This window comes from Cucumis sativus, chromosome 7 (genome assembly GCF_000004075.3).
Source record: "Cucumis sativus cultivar 9930 chromosome 7, Cucumber_9930_V3, whole genome shotgun sequence".
In the NCBI taxonomy this organism is placed as follows: Eukaryota; Viridiplantae; Streptophyta; class Magnoliopsida; order Cucurbitales; family Cucurbitaceae; genus Cucumis; species Cucumis sativus.
The window spans coordinates 3,992,892-4,011,758 of NC_026661.2; the positions used below are offsets into that span (position 1 = coordinate 3,992,892).

The 18,867-nt window shown below is 34.8% G+C and overlaps 2 protein-coding genes across 2 annotated transcripts; one reads left to right on the forward strand and one right to left on the reverse strand.

Annotated features, from left to right (window-relative positions):
• Window positions 1-2,717: 2,717 nt before the first annotated feature.
• On the forward strand, window positions 2,718-14,033 carry LOC101218985 (CD2 antigen cytoplasmic tail-binding protein 2 homolog). Its single transcript, XM_004136825.3, has 10 exons — window positions 2,718-2,967; window positions 3,593-3,809; window positions 4,448-4,573; window positions 4,657-4,809; window positions 5,765-5,894; window positions 6,091-6,132; window positions 8,923-9,213; window positions 9,316-9,358; window positions 12,554-12,631; window positions 13,652-14,033. Exons 1-10 carry the CDS (start codon window positions 2,888-2,890, stop codon window positions 13,719-13,721), a joined length of 1,230 nt encoding a protein of 409 aa, XP_004136873.1. The 5' UTR covers window positions 2,718-2,887; the 3' UTR covers window positions 13,722-14,033.
• Window positions 14,034-14,813: 780 nt separating this feature from the next.
• On the reverse strand, window positions 14,814-18,050 carry LOC101203457 (MDIS1-interacting receptor like kinase 2). Its single transcript, XM_004137003.3, has 2 exons — window positions 15,617-18,050; window positions 14,814-15,535 (listed from the first exon to the last, which is right to left on the reverse strand). Exons 1-2 carry the CDS (start codon window positions 18,048-18,050, stop codon window positions 15,123-15,125), a joined length of 2,847 nt encoding a protein of 948 aa, XP_004137051.1. The 3' UTR covers window positions 14,814-15,122.
• Between the last annotated feature and the right edge of the window lie 817 nt (window positions 18,051-18,867).

Consider the following 18,867-nt stretch of genomic DNA (forward strand, 5'->3'; position numbering starts at 1 on the left):
GGACACACAAAATATAGTTAAATAAAACAGTTCAACTATTAGAATACCTTAAATTTGTTATTAATTAGATATTTCAAACGACCGTATATAATGGTCTTGTTTGACGAGTCAGCTAGTTGGGATCTATACGTGTTCCAAATGACTCTTTAGTGGTAGTTTGGAATTGCTTATGAAATTTCATGAGCAATATTGTAATTTTTAAAATTCTAAAAGTATTTTTAAAACAAATACAAAAGTTCGAAGTTATTTATTATAATTTAAATAAATACTTTTTTTTTCATTCACGTGAAGTCAAAAGTTGGTAATTTGAGAAAGGTGTCTTCTAAAGGACAAATTCGTAGGACTAACAATAATGTTGAGAAAACAAATCTAAAATAACTTGCTAAAATCTAGTTTTACTTTGAGGCTATAAATGTAAACAGATTATTGAAAATCGAAATCTGAAAGGTAATCTTAGAAATATTGATTTGAGTGTGTAGACTCTCAAAGCCATTTGAATTAAGGTTGAATGAGAGATAAACTTGTTTAATAAACATAAGGTAACATGAGATGCTTACATACATACATAATCAATTTACGTAGAAGTCAAATATTCAAAAGAAACTCCCAATTAAAAAAAGAATTTTCAAATAGAATGGATAGCTCAACGATAATTGATATGTATTCATTTCTACGAAACCATAATAGATATAGAAGGCCTCTAAGACTATACGTATATAAATTTTTACCATTAAAATAACACTTAAACATAAGTTATTAGGTACCTTCCTATTAAATGCATGTTTCTCTTAATAAATATAATGGTCGGTTTTTTTTCTAATCAATCTTAATTTAGAGAATAATTTTTTACTTCAAATTCGAACTTCAACTAATAAAATATAATACGAACAAGATAGTAGTGAAGCATTTTTAAATTTGGAATATCAAAATTAGTATATAGTTACGAACAATATTTAAAAGTAAAAATGTGATGAATCAAATATGAAAAAGAATACAAAGAAGAAGGAATAATGAAAATGATTTGGTAACAAATAAAACAAAAAGGATTCTAGAAAAGAGAATTTGGGTATCACCAAATATATTGTCATTGTTATTACCAAAGGAATCAAAGGTAATATCAAATATGTAAGTGTAAATATGCCAACCAAAGTAAGAATAAGATTACTTGTCAAAAAGAGTTGGTATTAAGCATATGTTCTTGTTCCCACTCCCACTCCCACTTGCACCCAAAAAAGAACCCACTACCAAATATTTTCTTCTCATTGGTTTTAATTTTAGTGTATATGTTAGTTTTTCCAATTAGATTGTATGTTTTTTTCTAATTTTTTCTTTTTTTGTGTGTGATATGTTTCCATTTTACTTTGGTTGAAAAAAGTTAGAAGTAATATCATCATGTCATGATTATTTAGAAATCTAACGAAGTTAGAAGGAAGCAAGATCAAAAGATTAAGATAAAATAGATTGAAACATAGGGCTAAGAGATTAAAAGAACTAGGTCTCGTCTCTTTTAATTAAGTTCGGAGAAGTATTTTTACATTTATGTGTATCAAAATCGTTATAAACGATCTTCAACGTCACTTTAATTACCTTTGTTCTAGTTTGTCCCAGAATTTACATGCAAAAATTTGACTATGAGCAAGGGTCATACTTGAGGCAAACGTTATTGGCTTTCCAAATCAATCATTTCAAGTAGAAAAAGCACAAAGTATATATATTGTCAAGTTTCACTTATGGTTAGCTTTTTTAGGTACGCTCGAAAAGAGGGAGTGTCATCCTAGCCATATAATCAATTGATAATAATTTTGATAAAAAGAAATGTAAAAGTACTTCTCTCGAACTTAAAAAAGACAATGTTAAATATTCAATTAATGTAATATATACTATTGTAACATTAGATATTTTCTCCTATTTATAGTGGAGTTAGACTAGGGGTCTTCCTCGTTCTTTTAGGATCCTTTAATCAATTTGAAAACATGTTGTTCAAAAGTTGAACCAATTCACAACTATAATAAGGCACATGCATGTTGGCCTCAACCTCGTTCTAGGTGGGCTAGTATGAGCCACGTTGGCATGGACCTCAACCTCCAAAGCGAAGGCAAGCCAATTGACAATGCTACCTAATCTCTCTTTCCATAATTCTAACAAACTCACGTAGACCAATTTTCTATCAATCTCATACTCGTTCAAGATTGATAACTCTCTTCTTTTACTTTATCTTTAGTTTATTTATTGGTCCAAATTGACCAATAACGAACCTCATTCAAACTTTTCATTAAATTTTCACGTCATTTCCCCTAAAATAGAATTAATGTGAGTTTTGTTTCTTATAAATCCAAATTAAAACTCTCATTTTTACATCTTCAAATATTCCTAAACTTTGCAATTATTTATTTGAAACTTACATATAATAAATGTCTTATTTTATAAGGTAATTCAAAATGAATTAAGTATTTTAGACATTGATTTCTAATATAAAATTCATCTCATTCTGATTTTATTTCCATATTTTCTTACATTTCAGTTCTTTAAACTAAGTCCTATATATTTATTTTTATGAAATTTTCACCATCATTTGATAAAATCGAGATTTTATATTTTAGTGTTGGTTGCATTGATTGAATTTTTTTTTCTTCTTAGAAACAACTTTGATATTTCCAACTTTAAATCAAAGATAAAAAATTCCTAATGAATTCTGAAAAACAAAAACAAAAACAAAAAAACAAAGAAACAGTAATTTGAGACTGACATTCGGTGCGCAAAATATTTGGAATGCTAAATTCCAATTTCTCGCCTCTTTGCATCGCCACATAGAAATATAAGAATTTGTGAACTCCTTGCGAACTACTTCTCTCAGTTGCTTTGCTGATTCTGTTCGTTCGGTGGTTCTATGGAGGACAATCCGTCGCGCCCCAATCTCAAGCGCCGTTTCTTTGAAGACGAAGATGACGATTCCCTCAAATCCACTGCGTAATTTCCCACTTTCTGCTCTCTTTCAACCTCCTAACCATTCTTTTTTCTCCCCCTTTTTTTTTTTTCTTCTAATTATTGAAATTCCATTATACCCTTTATTCAATTTGTTACTTTCTGTGCTCTTGTAGCCCCTAATCACCCAAATGTTTTTTTTTTTTTTTTTTTTCATTTCTCGAGTTATGTAGACTGCAATTTTCATTGTGCCTTTAATTGCTTAGCTTAGATAAAGAACTATAGTTCAGGTCAGCTTGTTGGTTGTAATGATTCATTCAGGGGCGGACGAATGAGGTTCCCCTTACTTTGTCTTAAGTTCTACGAAATCAAAATTTTCCAGCTAATTTGCTCTTTAATTTGTAGAACTGAATAAATATGTTCTAAAGAAGTTAGAATGTAAAATTTTATATACATGGGGTGAGCGATGTTCCTTGAAAATTTGCAATTTGCTGATCATGTATCTCCTTTTCTCTGAGCATCTAATTGGAGCATAACTGGATGTCTTTTACTTGTGTGCTTCTAAACAGAACTCCTTTGGTTCAGTATCATGATTATTCAGCTTATTCATTTATTGCATGTATAATGGGATATTTTCCCTCTCACCACCCATGGAATTTTATTTGTTCAGCCAAAAGCGAGTTAGGTTTCCAAAGGGTAGGAAGGTGAAATCTGGAGATGCATTTTTGGATAAAGGGAAAGCTGAAGAAAACCCAGATGATTTAACAGACCCACGACTTGCTGCCAAAGAGCGTGCAAAGCGACGGAATCAAATGACTGCTGACCTCTTTAGTGAAGAGAATAGAGGTATCGTGAATGACATATCAGCAGCTGAAGTGACTTATGAGGTAAGATTTAATTTCACTCATGTTCTTAACCTGGTGCTTTTCATGCTTACGCCAACCTATTAATTACTTTTTTTTTTTCCAGAGAACTAATAGGAACTTTGCTTAAGTTGTAGGTCCGCATAATTGCATTATTTTGTTTCTTACTTTTATCCACCTAATATTGTTTTGAACTTTTTACCGTTGTTATTGATTGAACCTTCCTTCTAGTTCCCCTCGTCCATCCTCTTCATTGAGGAGAAATATTTCTATTGAACACCGTGAGTCTTGTTTACAGTTTGTGTGTAATTTTCCTAATTTGTCAATGCTTTTATGTGTCAATTGAGATTCAATTTTGTTAATATAAAAATATCATTCTTTAATCTCTGGTGTCCTGCTCATTGCCATTTGCCATCACTGATTGGTTTCTTTATCAACTGGTGAAGAACATGCATTTTCTATTTTCCTTTTTGTATCATTACAACTTAAAAGCCTGTCTTGTCTTTATTTCTAGTCAGCTTATATTAAAGTAAAACAAAGAGAGAAATTTGGCCTTTGAAGTGAATGTTTCCAATCTCTCTCTCTCTCTAAGATTCAAGTTAAATGGAAGGAGAGCTACTAATGTCTCTCTCTCCCCCTTAAACATTTTCCCCTATTGACAGGAAAATGAGAACTTTGATGCTGATGGAATTCAATTGGAACCTTTCAATTTAGACAAAGAGAGGGAAGAAGGTTATTTTGACGCTGCTGGTAATTTTGTCGAATATGTTAATGATAAAGAAATCAAGGTAAGGAGAGATGTATGGTTTTCCATGCCCTTCTTGAAATAGATACTCTACTAGTTTGTTAAGGCAGTTTACTTACCCTTCAGGATGCATGGCTTGATAGCGTTGACATTGATCCAAAATATACTGGGAAAAGATCTACAGTAATAAATTACGAAGATGATGTCCAAGAGCTATCTTCTGAAGAAGTTGGAAAGATAAAGAGACGTATTGCTGATGTGCTTGAGCCAGGTGAAACGGTAAGCACAAAACCTTGAATATGTTTTGTTTGAATTTACTTTGTAATGAACTTTTTATTCCCAATCTAAGGGATATTCTGGACTAATGAAAACACTTTTTAGACCTTCGTGGGGATGGCTATATTTGTGGGAGCAAACTCCATGAAGAAAGCCACATAAGTAAATATATGACTTACAGAAAAGTGATCCTAAAGTCGTTACCTCAACAACATTTTTTTTTTTCGAGTATGAAGCAAATAGGGATGCAATAGCCTTATGAAGTTTTAAGCATTGGTACCAAAATAGCAGGAGTAGGAGAAGGAGAAGAAGAAAGTGCATGCTTTTTCTTTGAATTGCTTGATGCCCCCCCTCCCCCAACACACACACACACACACACAAACCCTGCAGTTACTAGGAAGGAGAATTAGAGAAATGAGGGCCTTTTTTTTAACTAAGATGGTATTAGGAGAAATCAGAGGGTAGGCCAATTACGAAGAATTTATGGTTCTTCAACAAACTTATGGTTACTAGGAAGGAGCTACTGTCTACTTTTCTAGAAATTGGGCGTATCGTCGTCTCAGTGTCTGTTCTTCCTAACTCCTTTCTTATAAATGGGAGTTGGAATAGGTTTGTTACTTTTGTAGGACACTTCGAGGTTTTTACAAGAATTTTTTTGTCAATCATGATTTATACTTGCACATTCATTAATGACAATGGAAGCAGTTTCTATCATCTATTTAACAAAAAAATTAAATATCTTCCTAGCAATAGCATCAAGTTGCTATAGATTCTTATAAATACACAAACCCTTTCAAAAGGGAAAAATAAATACAGAAATAAACATATGTTATGTGCTCCTTTATCCAAAGCCTTATCCTTATGTTCCATTTTTCAATATTCCATTTGCTTTTCAGATAAAACTTTTGGAGAGAGGTGTTTGCTGAGACCTATATATAAGTTATTCTACTGGTGACAGGTTCTTCAAGCTTTGAGAAGGTTGAAAGGAAATTCCAAAGACAGGAAGGAGAAGATGTCAGATGAGATAAAGCATATATTTGACAAGTTAACAGAAGATGCTATGAAACTTATGGATAATGGTGAATACAGTTAAGTATGTTGCTTTGTTGGGTTTAATTCTTTGGACTGAGCATTCCTCGATTATGCTCTTTTATGTTATTGTGATGGTCCTTCGAAAATGCTTTATTTAATAAATATTACCTTTTTCGATTTTTCGATTTTTGTAGGACATCACGTTTTGTTGCCAACTATGCTTTGCTTATTGTTCAAACTTTCGTTATGCAGATGTTTATCATGAAAAACAAGAGGTCTTTGAGCGTGAGGCAGGTTAGTATTCTGTTTGGTTTTATTCATATGAAATGAAGAGCGAAAATAACTTCTCCTCTGTGCATTTGCTTTGAAGGGCACATTGTCCAATTTCTTAATTTAGAGCATTTTATTTAATATATTTTACTGACAAGTAACAGTTGCATGCAGAACTCATCAATTATACTATTCTGCCTGAAAAAACTTTGTCAATTGATCAGAAATTAATGGTTAATGGAAATATTTGTTTACCTGAGAATTTCCTAGTTATTTTTCAGCTTGTAGATTCCTTTTCTTTTTCTTTTTTCAGAAGTCATTTGCATTGTAACAAATCTTGAGTCTATAAGGTATTACTTAAAATGCATTGTATGGTAGATTAGATAAGGTACCGAGTTATTTAACATCCTTCAGAGTAAAGAAAATCTGAAAGCAACTCAACCTTTTAATACTTTATTTTGTTTATAGTTTCTTATTACTACTTACTTCTTTGATTGTACTAGCATATGAACTATTAGTATGAATTGTATTGTTTTCTTTATGTTCTCCATTGTTGTAGTTTTATTTTGGATATGATGATGGTGCTAAGGGGGTGTCAACCTAGTTGAGATGTCTAGATGCACCTGCTGATCCTAAATCTCTCTTTTTTTTTCATCTCTTGTACTCTGAACATTTGTATCATTTTCATTATCTTAATGAAGAGGCTTTTTTCTTGTTAAAAAAATAATTATTCCCTAGGGAAATCAAGTGATTCAAAGAGCTATAAAGTGGTTAGTATTGCCCGTAATACTCCTGGCGGCAATTTACAAATAGAACGCCCTTCCTTCCCATAGTTAAACCTTGTTTTTGGCTAAGCACTGTCCCAAGTGGTACTTCTTACAACTCTTACACAATGGCTTGTCACGACCATTGACTTACTAGCAGTTTAATTACTAACATTGGTCTAGAGCTTGACTTGTCCTATCTTGGGTACACTGACCCTGCTCTGTTCTTGAGTTTCGTTTGATCAAATATCCTTTTCCAACATGAGGAAATGCTTGATCTTGAAGGTGCTTTCGGCTTGGTTGCAATTAGTTTTGCTATTTGTAGGATTGTGAATTGTGATATAATTTCGGAGGAAAGTGAGCAACCAAAATGTTCCAAACGTTAACTCTCAAGCCCATGACAAAGCAATTGATCTTCTTGACCTTTTGTATCCACTAAACCTGAAGCAAAACGAGAGAGTCGTATGAATTCTCTTCCATAAGTAGGGCAACAAGTTTGTTGCTACTTATGAAAGGGAGACGACTCTCCCATTTTGCTCTGAGTTTAGTGCATATCAAGGACAAGAAGATTGATTGCTTCGTCATGGGCTTGAGAGCCGACATTCATTGTGGCTGCTCCCTTTCCTCCATACTATGCCACAGCCCTATGAAGCAATTGAGGAGTATAGATGAAGAATTTTGAGGGTGTTTTGTTAAAACTTAACTTTGAGAAAGTGTATGACAATGTGGATTGGGATTTCTGGATAGAGGTGATGAAGAAGGGTTTCAGTTATAAATGGAGAATGTGGATGTGTGTTAGAAACGTGAAGTATTTCATTCTCATCAATGGATCTTCAAAAGGGTCGATTCAAGCTTCTAGGGGTTTAAAACAAGGGGATCCTTTGTCCCCGTTTCTGTTCGTACTTGTTGTGGATGTCTTAAGTTGGATGATAAGTAAAGGCGTTGAAGGAAACATTATTGAGCCTTTTAAGATTGGCAAAAATGAAGTTGCCTTATCACATCTTCAATTTGTTGATGATACAATGTTATTTTGTTTTGGAAAAGAGGAGTCTTTCCACATCCTCAACCATATGGTTGTGTTCTTTGAACAAATGTCGGGGCTAAAAATCAATAGAAGCAAGTGCACTATTTTTTGTTTTAATTCTAACCATGCAAAATTATAGAGGTCAGTGGAGGTGTTTGATTATGAGGTTGGTTCTTTCCTGTCTTTTTACCTAGGGCTCCCATTGCGGGGTAATTTGAGAGCTGTCCTTTTGGAATCCTATCTGTGAGAAAAATCGTAAGAGATCAGCGATGTGGAAGAAAGGGTTCTTCTCTAAAGCTGGTAGATTAACTTCTATTAGATCCATGCTGAGTGGTACCTCGGTTTATTATCTTTTGTTGTTTAGGGCCACTAGCTTGGTGTGTAAGAGCGTTGAAAAATACATGAGAAAATTTCTATGCGAGGGGGTGGATGAAGGTTACAGCTCCCATCTTGTGAGTTGGGAGGTGCTGGGGCACTCTATGAGTCAAGAGGGATTAGGGATTGGTAATCTTAGAATCCTCAACAGAGCTTTATTGGCAAAGTGGCTTTTGCACTTTTATCTTGAACCTGATTCTTTATGGCATAAGATTATTGTGAGTAAGCATGGTTTCCATCCTTTTGAGTGGACGACAAAAAAGGTTAAAGGCACTTTCGGTCATAAAAGGAAGTTTGATCAAATGAACTCGAGCATGAAGTGAAATTAGTGTATTCAAGATAGGATGAGCCAAGCTCCAGATCAAAGAAGACAACTGAAACACTGACAGATTAATGGGTGTGACAAGCCATTGTGTAGGAATTGTGTGAAACACCAGTAGAGTTCGTTAACTGTTATTAACTTGTATAACAAAAATTTCCCCCTACAAGCTATGTCATTGGTGACACTCTTCAGCGTGCGTCGATTTTTATTATTTATGTTAGAATAATGAACTCTCATTTTGCACATGAGCACTTGATTGTTGAACCTTTGTAGAATGTTCTTTAGCAGAAAAGAATCTCCCTTCTAACTCCTATATCCTCGATTTTCAGAAGGATATGAGAAATTAGCTCGGGCTAAGGAAGGATCATCCATGAGCTTGCATCATGGAAATTCTGACGCCAACAAGGGAAATGGTTTGTTGTCTGATGTTCAAGATCCTGGTGTGGGCTCATTATTCACCAATCAACCCGAAGTTGAAATCACTAGCAGTGGAACTGATACATACGATATGTTTGCTGACGAAGACGAGCATGCAGACCCATCTTCTAATGAAAATTTAGTTGCTGATGGCAATGGAATCAAACAACAAATTCCCAGTAACCTTAACCCTAATTCTGAGAGTATGCCTTTCCATCCCATGTAAACGATCAAGGAAGTTCCACATAATTTCGTTGATTAGTATATTCCCGAATAACTTTTCTTGTTTATTGTTTGGCCTGCAGGTGAAGCTTCACAAAATGACTATGTTTATGATGAATCCTCAGGGTAAGATCATCTCTCCACTCTTGTGGATTCAGGGGTCATAGTTGAATCTCTCCATTTCTGCTGTTTATTTCTTTGGTGGTAAAATTGTTCATTTCTTGAGTACGGGACTTTTTTACCAGAATGTTAAATCTCCTATTTGTTTATAAATGCAAGGAGGGTATGTGGAACCTAGGCCTAGGCTCACCAGTAGAGTAGGTAATGGGCAATGGTTAAACTTAAAGACTATGCTGAAGTTATTGAAGAGTTGGAGCAAATGAAAATTTCTTTGAATAATGAGAAATGTAATTAGTCAAATCTAATATAATTTTAAATTCTCCCTCGTCTTTTAACTCCAGTGTTCAACTCAGTAGTACTTTTGTTTGTGAGCTCTTTTAGCTCTTAGTATAATTATCTTGTATTTTGAGCATTATTCTTTTTTCTTAAAACCTTAACGAGGCTCATCTCAATTTCAAAACAATTAACCAAATTCCAATCTTTCAAGATGGTGAGAAATGAATTATGTAAGGTCATCATCCCACGTCCTTGAAACTGGGTTATCCTTTAAGAGAAAAAAAGGAAAGGAAAAACAAAGAAGAAACCGGGGTGTCAATTTCTTGTTTTTAGGTCTTGCCAAAAATGGAGAAGGCTCAAAGGACTAACAAGGGGAGTGTGGCCAGGTTATAATTGAGAAATTTAGATGAAGAAAGGAGGAATTGAAGAAGCATACATCTCTCAACATGAAGGTGATGGAACAGAAGGGGAAAATATCAAACTGGAGTTACAGATCCCATTCCTATGAGGGTGCAAAGAAGAATGAAGTACGATACTCCACGGAGGCAGTAAGGTGAAACTTGATTTCAGAATTGTGTAAATGATAGTTTGGTGATCGATGACAAGATAGAAGGGAAGCAGTAGAAGTATTGACAAGTTATACACTGAAGTAGTGACTAAGCTGTTTGATGAGATGGGACATCACTTCCATAACTGCATTGGGATTGGTAGTTTTGATGGAAGAAAAAAAGAAAAATCACTTTTGGCAAAAGGGATCTGGATTGAGTAAATTAAAATTAAATTTGCAAGAATAGGCTAGGTGTGAGGAGGAGAGGTTAGCAAGTTGAGTGTGATGGTCAAAGAAGAGACCTAGTCCGGGGACTCCTCGGTGAGGAATATGGGTTGTGGTTTGGGAGGAGTGGTCATTGTTTTTGGATTTTTAAATGAGAAGCATTTCATTATGTTTGATTTAGCCAGAATAAGATATATTGTTGTCATAAGCTTGGTGCGAAAGGTTGTAGCTTCGTTTCAAGATGTAAGCCCTTCATTTTTGGTGTGACTTCATGCTAACAGTTAAGGATGTCACAAATAAATACAAATTTTTTTCTCTAGAGGTCTTGGCTTGAACAGGGTAGGAAACCTCCTTTAAAACAAGGAGAACAAATAAATCACTTATAGTTACTTATATCCATTAAATTGTTACAAAAAATATTAGGTATTTTAAGACTTGATTATTTAAACTAGCAAATTATATAGAATTTAGGGATTGAAAGCAACTGGAAAAGAAGACCAAGGATGTGTAGTATGAGTTAGGTAGCTACGATTGAATCCCATAACACCACACACAACCCAGAAAACCACAAAAAACGGCCTTTCCCCTAAGCTGTTCCCTTGATACTCTGAAAGCTACAATTGGAAGCAACTAAAAAAGGAGACCAAGGATGTGTAGTATGAGTTAGGTAGTGGTGGTGAACCCTGTGAGGATTCTGTGTGTTGAGATATTAGTGAGTGATTGAGTTTATCCATAGTATATTTTAATGTTTAAAATCCTTGTTTCTAGTATTTTTCACAATTAACGTTGAAATTTCCTCCAGTATGAGCCTTTTGGAAACTAGGGTGGTGGTGCAGTTGGCTAGCGTGTAGGTCTCATATTGTAACACCCCACCCCACAGACCTTGCTTTTCTCGCGAGACGCGGTGCGACTTGAGCATGTTGGACACGATTAAACGCCAAAGACACTCATCTTAAATCCTTTACCTTGTTTAAATGCCAAATACTTTAAATAACATGTTTTAGGCAGCAGTCAGCATAACCAAAACTTAAACTTTATTAACAAGCGTTTCATACATAGTATACAATACAACTTAAACTAAACTTAAAACGCTTGGCAGCTTCTTGGTCTTAACGCCAAATCCTGGAATATAAAATTTTAAAACTTCCACTTAACTTAAATTTTAGGTACGGGTCTTACACATATAGAGCCTATTTTAAAACTTCCACTTCTTAACTTAAATTTTAGGTACGGGTCTTACACATATAGAGCCTTTTGGAAGGTATTCATACTTCCATAACCAATATAAGGCCCGGTTGCCAATGTATTCAGGGACTAGGGGGCACATGCCCCCCAAATGGTGACATTCTACATTAAGCTCAGTTTCAAGTGCCCCAAAAGATTAAAAAAATTCACTGATCGAATATGTTGCCATACTGAATTTAACAGCAGAGAGATGGTATTCAATGTTCAGTAAGCTCCTGTTCTAATTGGAAATGCTCCTTGTGTGAGGCCCCCGTGAGAAGTAATCTGCAGGTTTTCATGGCCCCTTTAATCTGTTATAGGTTTGTCGCTTATAAGTTGTAATTTATTAATTACGAGGTATGCATTAAGGTTTCCTATTCATGTGACTTAAAGGTGGTTGTGTCTAACTGTCTTCTTTGTTATTCTATGGGGCTCTAGCAAAAGTTGCTGTCTCTATCTGCTTTTTAGCAGTGTTGGTGCGCACACAACAAACAGCCAATTCTTTGATTTAGTGGCATGGTCATTTGGTTAAGGATTCTAAAATTTTGGTTGTGGGATTGATATGAATAAGCCAATAGTGGATTTATTTGGAAAATTTGGGAAGAGGGAGGCTAGCTGCCGTTTGTTTCTTCTTTGGTGACGTACTTGTAGTTTGTTAGTAGATACTACTGGAGTAGGCAGGTTACAAGGGGTTCCAAGGAGGTGAGAACCGGGAATCTAGGAGAGTCCAAGCCTCTCAAATGTTTGGTACTGTTGTAACTCCTATAAGTTATAACTAAATATAAAATATAATACTCTGCAGTCTGTTCGTCTAAGTATTTTTTCAGACATCTTTTATTCCTCTATTTCCCTTTCATAGAAATGACAAGACTGTTTGTATGTTTGTATGTTTTTTATTGTATATTAAGTCGTTTGAATTGTATCTTCAGGTATTATTACAGTAGCAGTTTGGGGTATTACTATGATCCATCTACAGGACTCTTTTGTTCTGCTACGTCTGGACGATGGTAGTGTACTCATCCTTGTAACTCTTTTCCTTTAATTTAGTCTTGCAACTTAACTTATTTTATAAATGGCTGGGAACATTGAAGTTGTTTGGTTGATTCTGCTTGCATAATGGCTTGAAACTTTTATTACGCTAGTGTTGTTTGATTCTCAGAGTAGGGTATTGGGGCTAGGAATCTAAAAAATTGTTTGTTTGATTATTTTTGCATATATTTTGGCTTGATAATAGTGTGTTGGGTTCACTCTTAGATCCCACCGCAATTTCTTGGGTTCTTTTTGTTTCTTTTTTTTCTGCACTCATTTTTACTTGTTTCACTGACTTAAAAATACAAGACCACAACAACAATCCCTTGTATGGAGAACTGGCGTAAATTGGTGGTTGTGTGGGGATCTGGAACTCTTGAAATTTTCAATTGATTTGAAAAACTGAAAAATGACATCGTAAATATAAGCCTGCAAGCCTATGAATATGGATGCAAGTGGTAATAAAAAAAATAAACCTTTATAAGGAGGTGCTATTTTCTTAACCTTTAAAGACTGCTTCACTGAATTTCTGTTACCCGCACACAGCTTACAGGCCTTGTAACAAGTTATAGACTGGATGCATTATAAGAAAAATATCCATGGTTTCAGTATTGAGTTGAGGTGTGTGAGTGTGGTAGGCGAGCATAATCTTTAGAAAGGTTTTGAGTCTTTTGGTTTGTTAGATAATCATTGGTGAAAATAACATTGTGGCTTGACCCAATATTTTGAAATATTCTCATATTTATTGGATTTCACGTGGAAACTGGAAAGTACCCAGAAATGTAAGTGCTCGTTGTTTCAGTTCCAATATATCTTTTTATTTTGCCATTCTAGTTTTAGAATGAACCAACCTAAATAATTGACATGAGGAAATCAAATTGTTCGAGCAGCCAAGAATCATTGCAAACATCTAGTTTTCGGATACAAAATATGTTTAGACTGAATCATTGAGAATTGGATAATGTTGAAGTGATGATGACTTGTTTTTTATCTTTTAGGTACTCTTATAATGAGGAGACTGGCGCATATGATGAACTCCATGAAGCTTCTGCCCCTAATGCCAATTGAGAAATGATGAAGATCTGATGGAGGGAACTGTACAGAATACTGAACCGAACAACAAATTGGAAGATGTGATAATGATGGGTAAGGTTACAGTTGTCTTTGTACTTTTCACTTTTTTTTTTTTTCTTGGAATATCATTGTAAGTTATGCTCTACAGTTGCTGTTTGATTTTGTTATTACTTCACTGAACTCTATCAATGGAGTCACTAAGCATGGGAAGGTGGCCAAATGCAACTTTCTGTAGGCTGGATTTTGTATTTTAAAGGCTTAGTTCTATCTCTCTATAAAACAGTGCAAATTACTTGTTTCCTTTTCCGGACTTCTATACTTTCATCTGTTTGGTTCTTGAATTTTTTTAACATAATCAAATCAAACCTAGGGTTATATTCGTGATTTGTTCTACTAAAATCATAAATATAATTGATTTAGTTATTTGTGTGTACCCAATATTAGAGGCAATGATATGCTTTTTAGAGGAGATATGATTTAAGAAGAATTAGATGGTTTATTTAGGCCGCTTTGTCAAAATGCTCAATACTTTCTATTATACCTTGCATTATTTAAAAAGAAAAATTGCATCACATTGAGAAAAAAATAGTTCATGTCACTTATATTTTTACATATCACGATTGTGGTAAAATTAGTAATATCAAATGGTTATGAAAATGTAGTGATGTGTTATATTATCGTAAATTCTTTTTGCTATTTTTTTTTAGCTTCCCAAGATTTTAACTGGTTACAAAAATTAATTATAAAAGGGATTTATCTTGTATCATCTTTACCCTTTATTGGTAATAAGAACAAATATAATATTTCTCCAAAAATTGACACTTGAGAGTTTGGGGAGAATCATCAAATACACAATGTCTAATGTTTGACAAAAAAAAAAAAAGGAATACTAGCCTTTTTATTATCCCGCTGTTTGATGGAAAAAGTTTTACTATATTCGTAAATATTTTAGTTCGTTTTGCTATGTTTGAAAACAAACACTAATTATTAATTGAAATCTAAATTAGATTTCATTGCACACGTTTTCTTAACTCGTATGTAAAATACCACTTTATCAATACCTCATCTAACATATAGTCAGTTATCTATCACACAAGATAACATCTATACTCTTTTAACGATAGATGTTCTCTCTTATAATTTTTCAAACCGCAAGGGTTAAGTTTTAATATTTTAACTTTTCTCAAACTATAATACAAAAGGTAATATATATATATATACACACACGTGGGAAAATACTACTCGAGTGTTTTTTGTTTTTTATTTTAAAATAAATAGGGAAAAATCCTATTTTCCCTGCAAATTAACCAGATAAGGTTGCTCACAAGCAAGGTAGCTTTCTTTTCTTTTTTGGCATTTTTCATTCAATGTTCTATGTTGTTCCTCTCAACTTCTTCACGTTGAATCAAAAGGGTTCTTGCCTTCTTGGCTATCATCCAAGTTCACAAGTCTTCCCAATGTGATGCTTGAAAACAGATCAAGAAGTGCTGGTCGAGGAGTCGATAAATCTTGAGCTGCATTCTTCATTGTTGGCCTAAACTGAGGATTGACATTAATACAAGCCAATGCTAGTTTAGTCATTGTGAGTATTTCTTCAGCCACTTGAGCAGTAGGAATTGGTAAGCGCTTGTCAATGATATCCTTTAACTGAAAAGATTCCACATTATTCAACGATTCCAAAGACGATAATGTCGTTGAAAGAGCGTATATGAGCTCGCCAGGGTGATGCCCCATGATCGTTTCAAGTGTCACTACTCCGAAACTATAAACATCACATTTTGGTGTAACCTTCGTTGTATACGCAAGCTCTGTAGGTAGATATATGATGTATTTAGAACATTGTAAAAAAATCTTATAGAAATATGTTCATCATTTGGTGAGTCAGTTACCTGGAGCTATGTACCCATAAGTACCAGCTGTTGCGGTCCAAGTCGTCGAGCCGATGTCTACAAGTCTAGCTGTTCCAAAGTCAGAAATGTGAGCTTCATGGTTTGTATCCAATAGTATATTGTTGCTCGAAATGTCTCTATGAATGATTGGAGGCACACAGTCGTGATGCATATAGTTTAGAGCATTTGCAATCCCTTTGACAACATTGATCCTTCTCATCCAATTCAATTCTTTTGCTAGCTCTTCATTACTCAACATGTTGGCCAAATTTCCTCTTTCTAAGTACTCATAAACTAAAAGAGATTGTCGAGAGTGAAAACAGAACCCGTAAAGCTTAACAATGTTCCGATGTCGAATTTTCGTCAATGCACTTATTTCACTCTCTGATGCTCTTTGATTTTCCAACTTGGAGTGATGAACAGAATGCAGTTTCTTCACTGCCACAACTTGGCCTGTTGACAACTTAGCCTTGTAAACACTTCCATGTCCTCCAACCCCAATACAATGCTTATCATCAAAGCCTTCAGTTGCTTCACTTATGTCTCCATATACCAACTTTCCATCATAACTCCAAATTGAAAACAAATCTCCATTGTGTAAATCTCTCACCTCAACCTTCTTTCTTCTTTCACTTCTTTTCAGAGCACATACAAATCCAATGCTAATCCACAATCCAATTACCAAAACTGAAAAAGAAAGAATGAGAATCAAAGCAAGTGAAGAAATAGCTGCCTTTTTATCCTTCACATGAACTGGACAATTCTTCAAGCTGGTTTGGTTTCCACACAGGGCTTTGTTGTTCTCAAATGACTCTGCTGATGCTTCTTCAAAAGCCTTGCTCTCAGGAATTGGGCCTTCCAAGTCATTATATGACAAGTCGACGAGCCGTAAACTCCTCATTTGATCGAAAGCCGATGGGATCGAACCGGAAAGATGATTGTGGGAAAGGTTTAGTACTTCTAGTTTCACCAGATTTGCAAGTTGCGGCGGAATAGCCCCGGAAAGAGTGTTGTGACTGAGATCCAACAACAACTGTAGACTGGCCAGATTGCCAAACTCTATAGGAACGTTTCCTCCAAAGCTATTGCTTCTCAAGTTTAAATACAACAGCTTTGAGAGATCAGCTATTTGTTTTGGTATTGAGCCACTTAGTTTGTTGTCTGCTAGATCAATATATGATAGATCAGGCAAGGTTCCAATTTCTAGAGGTATATCTCCAGAAAGCTTGTTGCTGCTCAAATTAAGGTAGATCAAGGACTTCAAATTTCCAACTTCTTTGGGAATTTGTCCTGCAAGATTGTTGGAAGACAGGTCAAGAAAATGTAAGGGACTTGATTCTCCAAGTTCTGCTGGAATCTCTCCACTAATCTGGTTATCGGAGATCTTCAAGCTTTTGAGAAGTCGGCATCTCGCCCATTTGGGTGAAACTTCCCCATAGAAATCATTGTAACTAAGATCAATATAATCCAAGTTCGGATATATACCGAAATCTTCAGATATGTTTCCATGAAACTTGTTTCGATCGAGCCGAACCCGAGTTAGACTGGTGCAGTTCTTTAGGCCTTCAGGGACAGAACCACTGAAGTTGTTGTTACTAGCACAGAAGCAATGCAATAAACCTCCATGACACAGAGTTTGTGGTAGAGAGCCAGAGATGGTATTGTTTGAGAGGAAGAAATGAGTCAAGTTGGTGAGTTTGTTTATCTCTTTTGGCAGCACACCAGACAATTGATTTCCATAGAGGGACAACACTTTTAGACCAGAAATATCTCCTAAAGATGGCGGGATCAAACCGGTCAGATTGTTTAAATGCAACCGAAGCTCGACAAGAAACCTCAACTTTCCTAGCTTAGATGGGATTGAGCCAGACAGATGGTTGCTGCCAAGATTCAGAACTGAAAGGCTCCTCAAGTTTTGAATCGTCAACGGGATCGAACCCGAAAGAAGATTTCGTGAGAAGCTCAATGAAATAAGCTTCGCCAACCCTCCAATCTCCTTTGGTATGCCTCCTTCAAAGCCATTGTTGCTGAGGTTGAGCTTGATCAGTTCAGGAAGCTTACTGATCGAAGGAGGAATGGTCCCGAAAAGTTGGTTACCGTAGAGATCAAGAGTAAGGAGATTGGGGAATGATGAGAAGTTGAAATGTTCAAGAGTACCTATCAAGCCAATGTTTTTGAGAATGATATGATTCACAAGTTGAGCATTGTTGCAAGTAATGCCTTCCCAATTGCAAGGACTTGGATTTGGAAATGGGAGTAATTCCCATGAAGGAAGGAGAGCTTGAGAGCTGTTTTTAAGGCTAAACTTCCATTGAAGCAAAGCTTCAAGCTCTCCCTCTCTTTGTTGCTGTTGAATTGAAGAAGCAACATCAATGGCCAAATGAAAAATCAGAAAGATGAAGAAAAGATGTAGAACTGCCTTGAATTGCATCATCTAGAATTTCAAAAGCAGCATCAAATTCCTTGCTTAAATTGGTACTGCAAATTTCAAAATATATGTGTGTGTGTGTGTGAAGAAAATTGGCCAAACCCAAAAACTGAGAGATATTTCAACAGAACTGTTTCTTTTCCAACAACTGAAAGAGATTGTAGTGAAAGACAATATTTGGGTGATATTAGTTTCATCATTTCTCTTCAAGGACAGTGAGAGGGATATTTCAAATTTCCATTATGAAGAATGGGATTAGTCAAAGATACTTAACACATCACTCTTGAAATTGAAGTTAAAACTCATGGATTTATCTGGCATGGAATAAAGAAATGAGAAGGAAAAAGAAAAATGTCAAATGAAGTAGTTTTCAAGAATATATAATGCCATACAAATGGATTTTTATTGTATTTTGTTTGTGTTGATTTACATTTCAAAGTGGTCTTTACTTCACATGTGATTCAAAAGTCACTCCACATTTTGGCCTTGACTTTTCAAACTAAGCCTCTCTCATCATCAACAATACACGTAGGTGGCTTTGGTAGGACTTCATTTGTGGTCTCTTTATGTGGTGTTTTGCTCATCCTCCAAAGTGGGAAAAATATTATTCTTATATTTGAAATTGGCTAAATTTAAAAAAAAAAAAAATTACCCAAAAATTTGTTTATTAGTATCATTCATAGTTTATGATAAGACTTTTATCAATGTTTATATCAATAACGTTTACAGTTTAAAATTTTTGTATATTTTATAAATATTTTAATTTATTATGCTATATTAGTATCATATTTTTTTTTACTCACGATGTATTTTCTCTCTTTAT

What these genes read in the sequence shown, in the direction of transcription:
- LOC101218985 (XM_004136825.3), top strand. Translation starts at nt 2,888, where the DNA reads ATGGAGGACAATCCGTCGCGCCCCAATCTCAAGCGCCGTTTCTTTGAA. An exon ending in TTAATGATAAAGAAATCAAG is followed by an intron (nt 4,574 to 4,656) that starts GTAAGGAGAGAT and finishes CTTACCCTTCAG; the next exon opens with GATGCATGGCTTGATAGCGT. An exon ending in GTTTATGATGAATCCTCAGG is followed by an intron (nt 9,359 to 12,553) that starts GTAAGATCATCT and finishes TTGTATCTTCAG; the next exon opens with GTATTATTACAGTAGCAGTT.
- LOC101203457 (XM_004137003.3), bottom strand. Translation starts at nt 18,050, where the DNA reads ATGATGCAATTCAAGGCAGTTCTACATCTTTTCTTCATCTTTCTGATT. An exon ending in TTATGGGTACATAGCTCCAG is followed by an intron (nt 15,536 to 15,616) that starts GTAACTGACTCA and finishes ATCTACCTACAG; the next exon opens with AGCTTGCGTATACAACGAAG.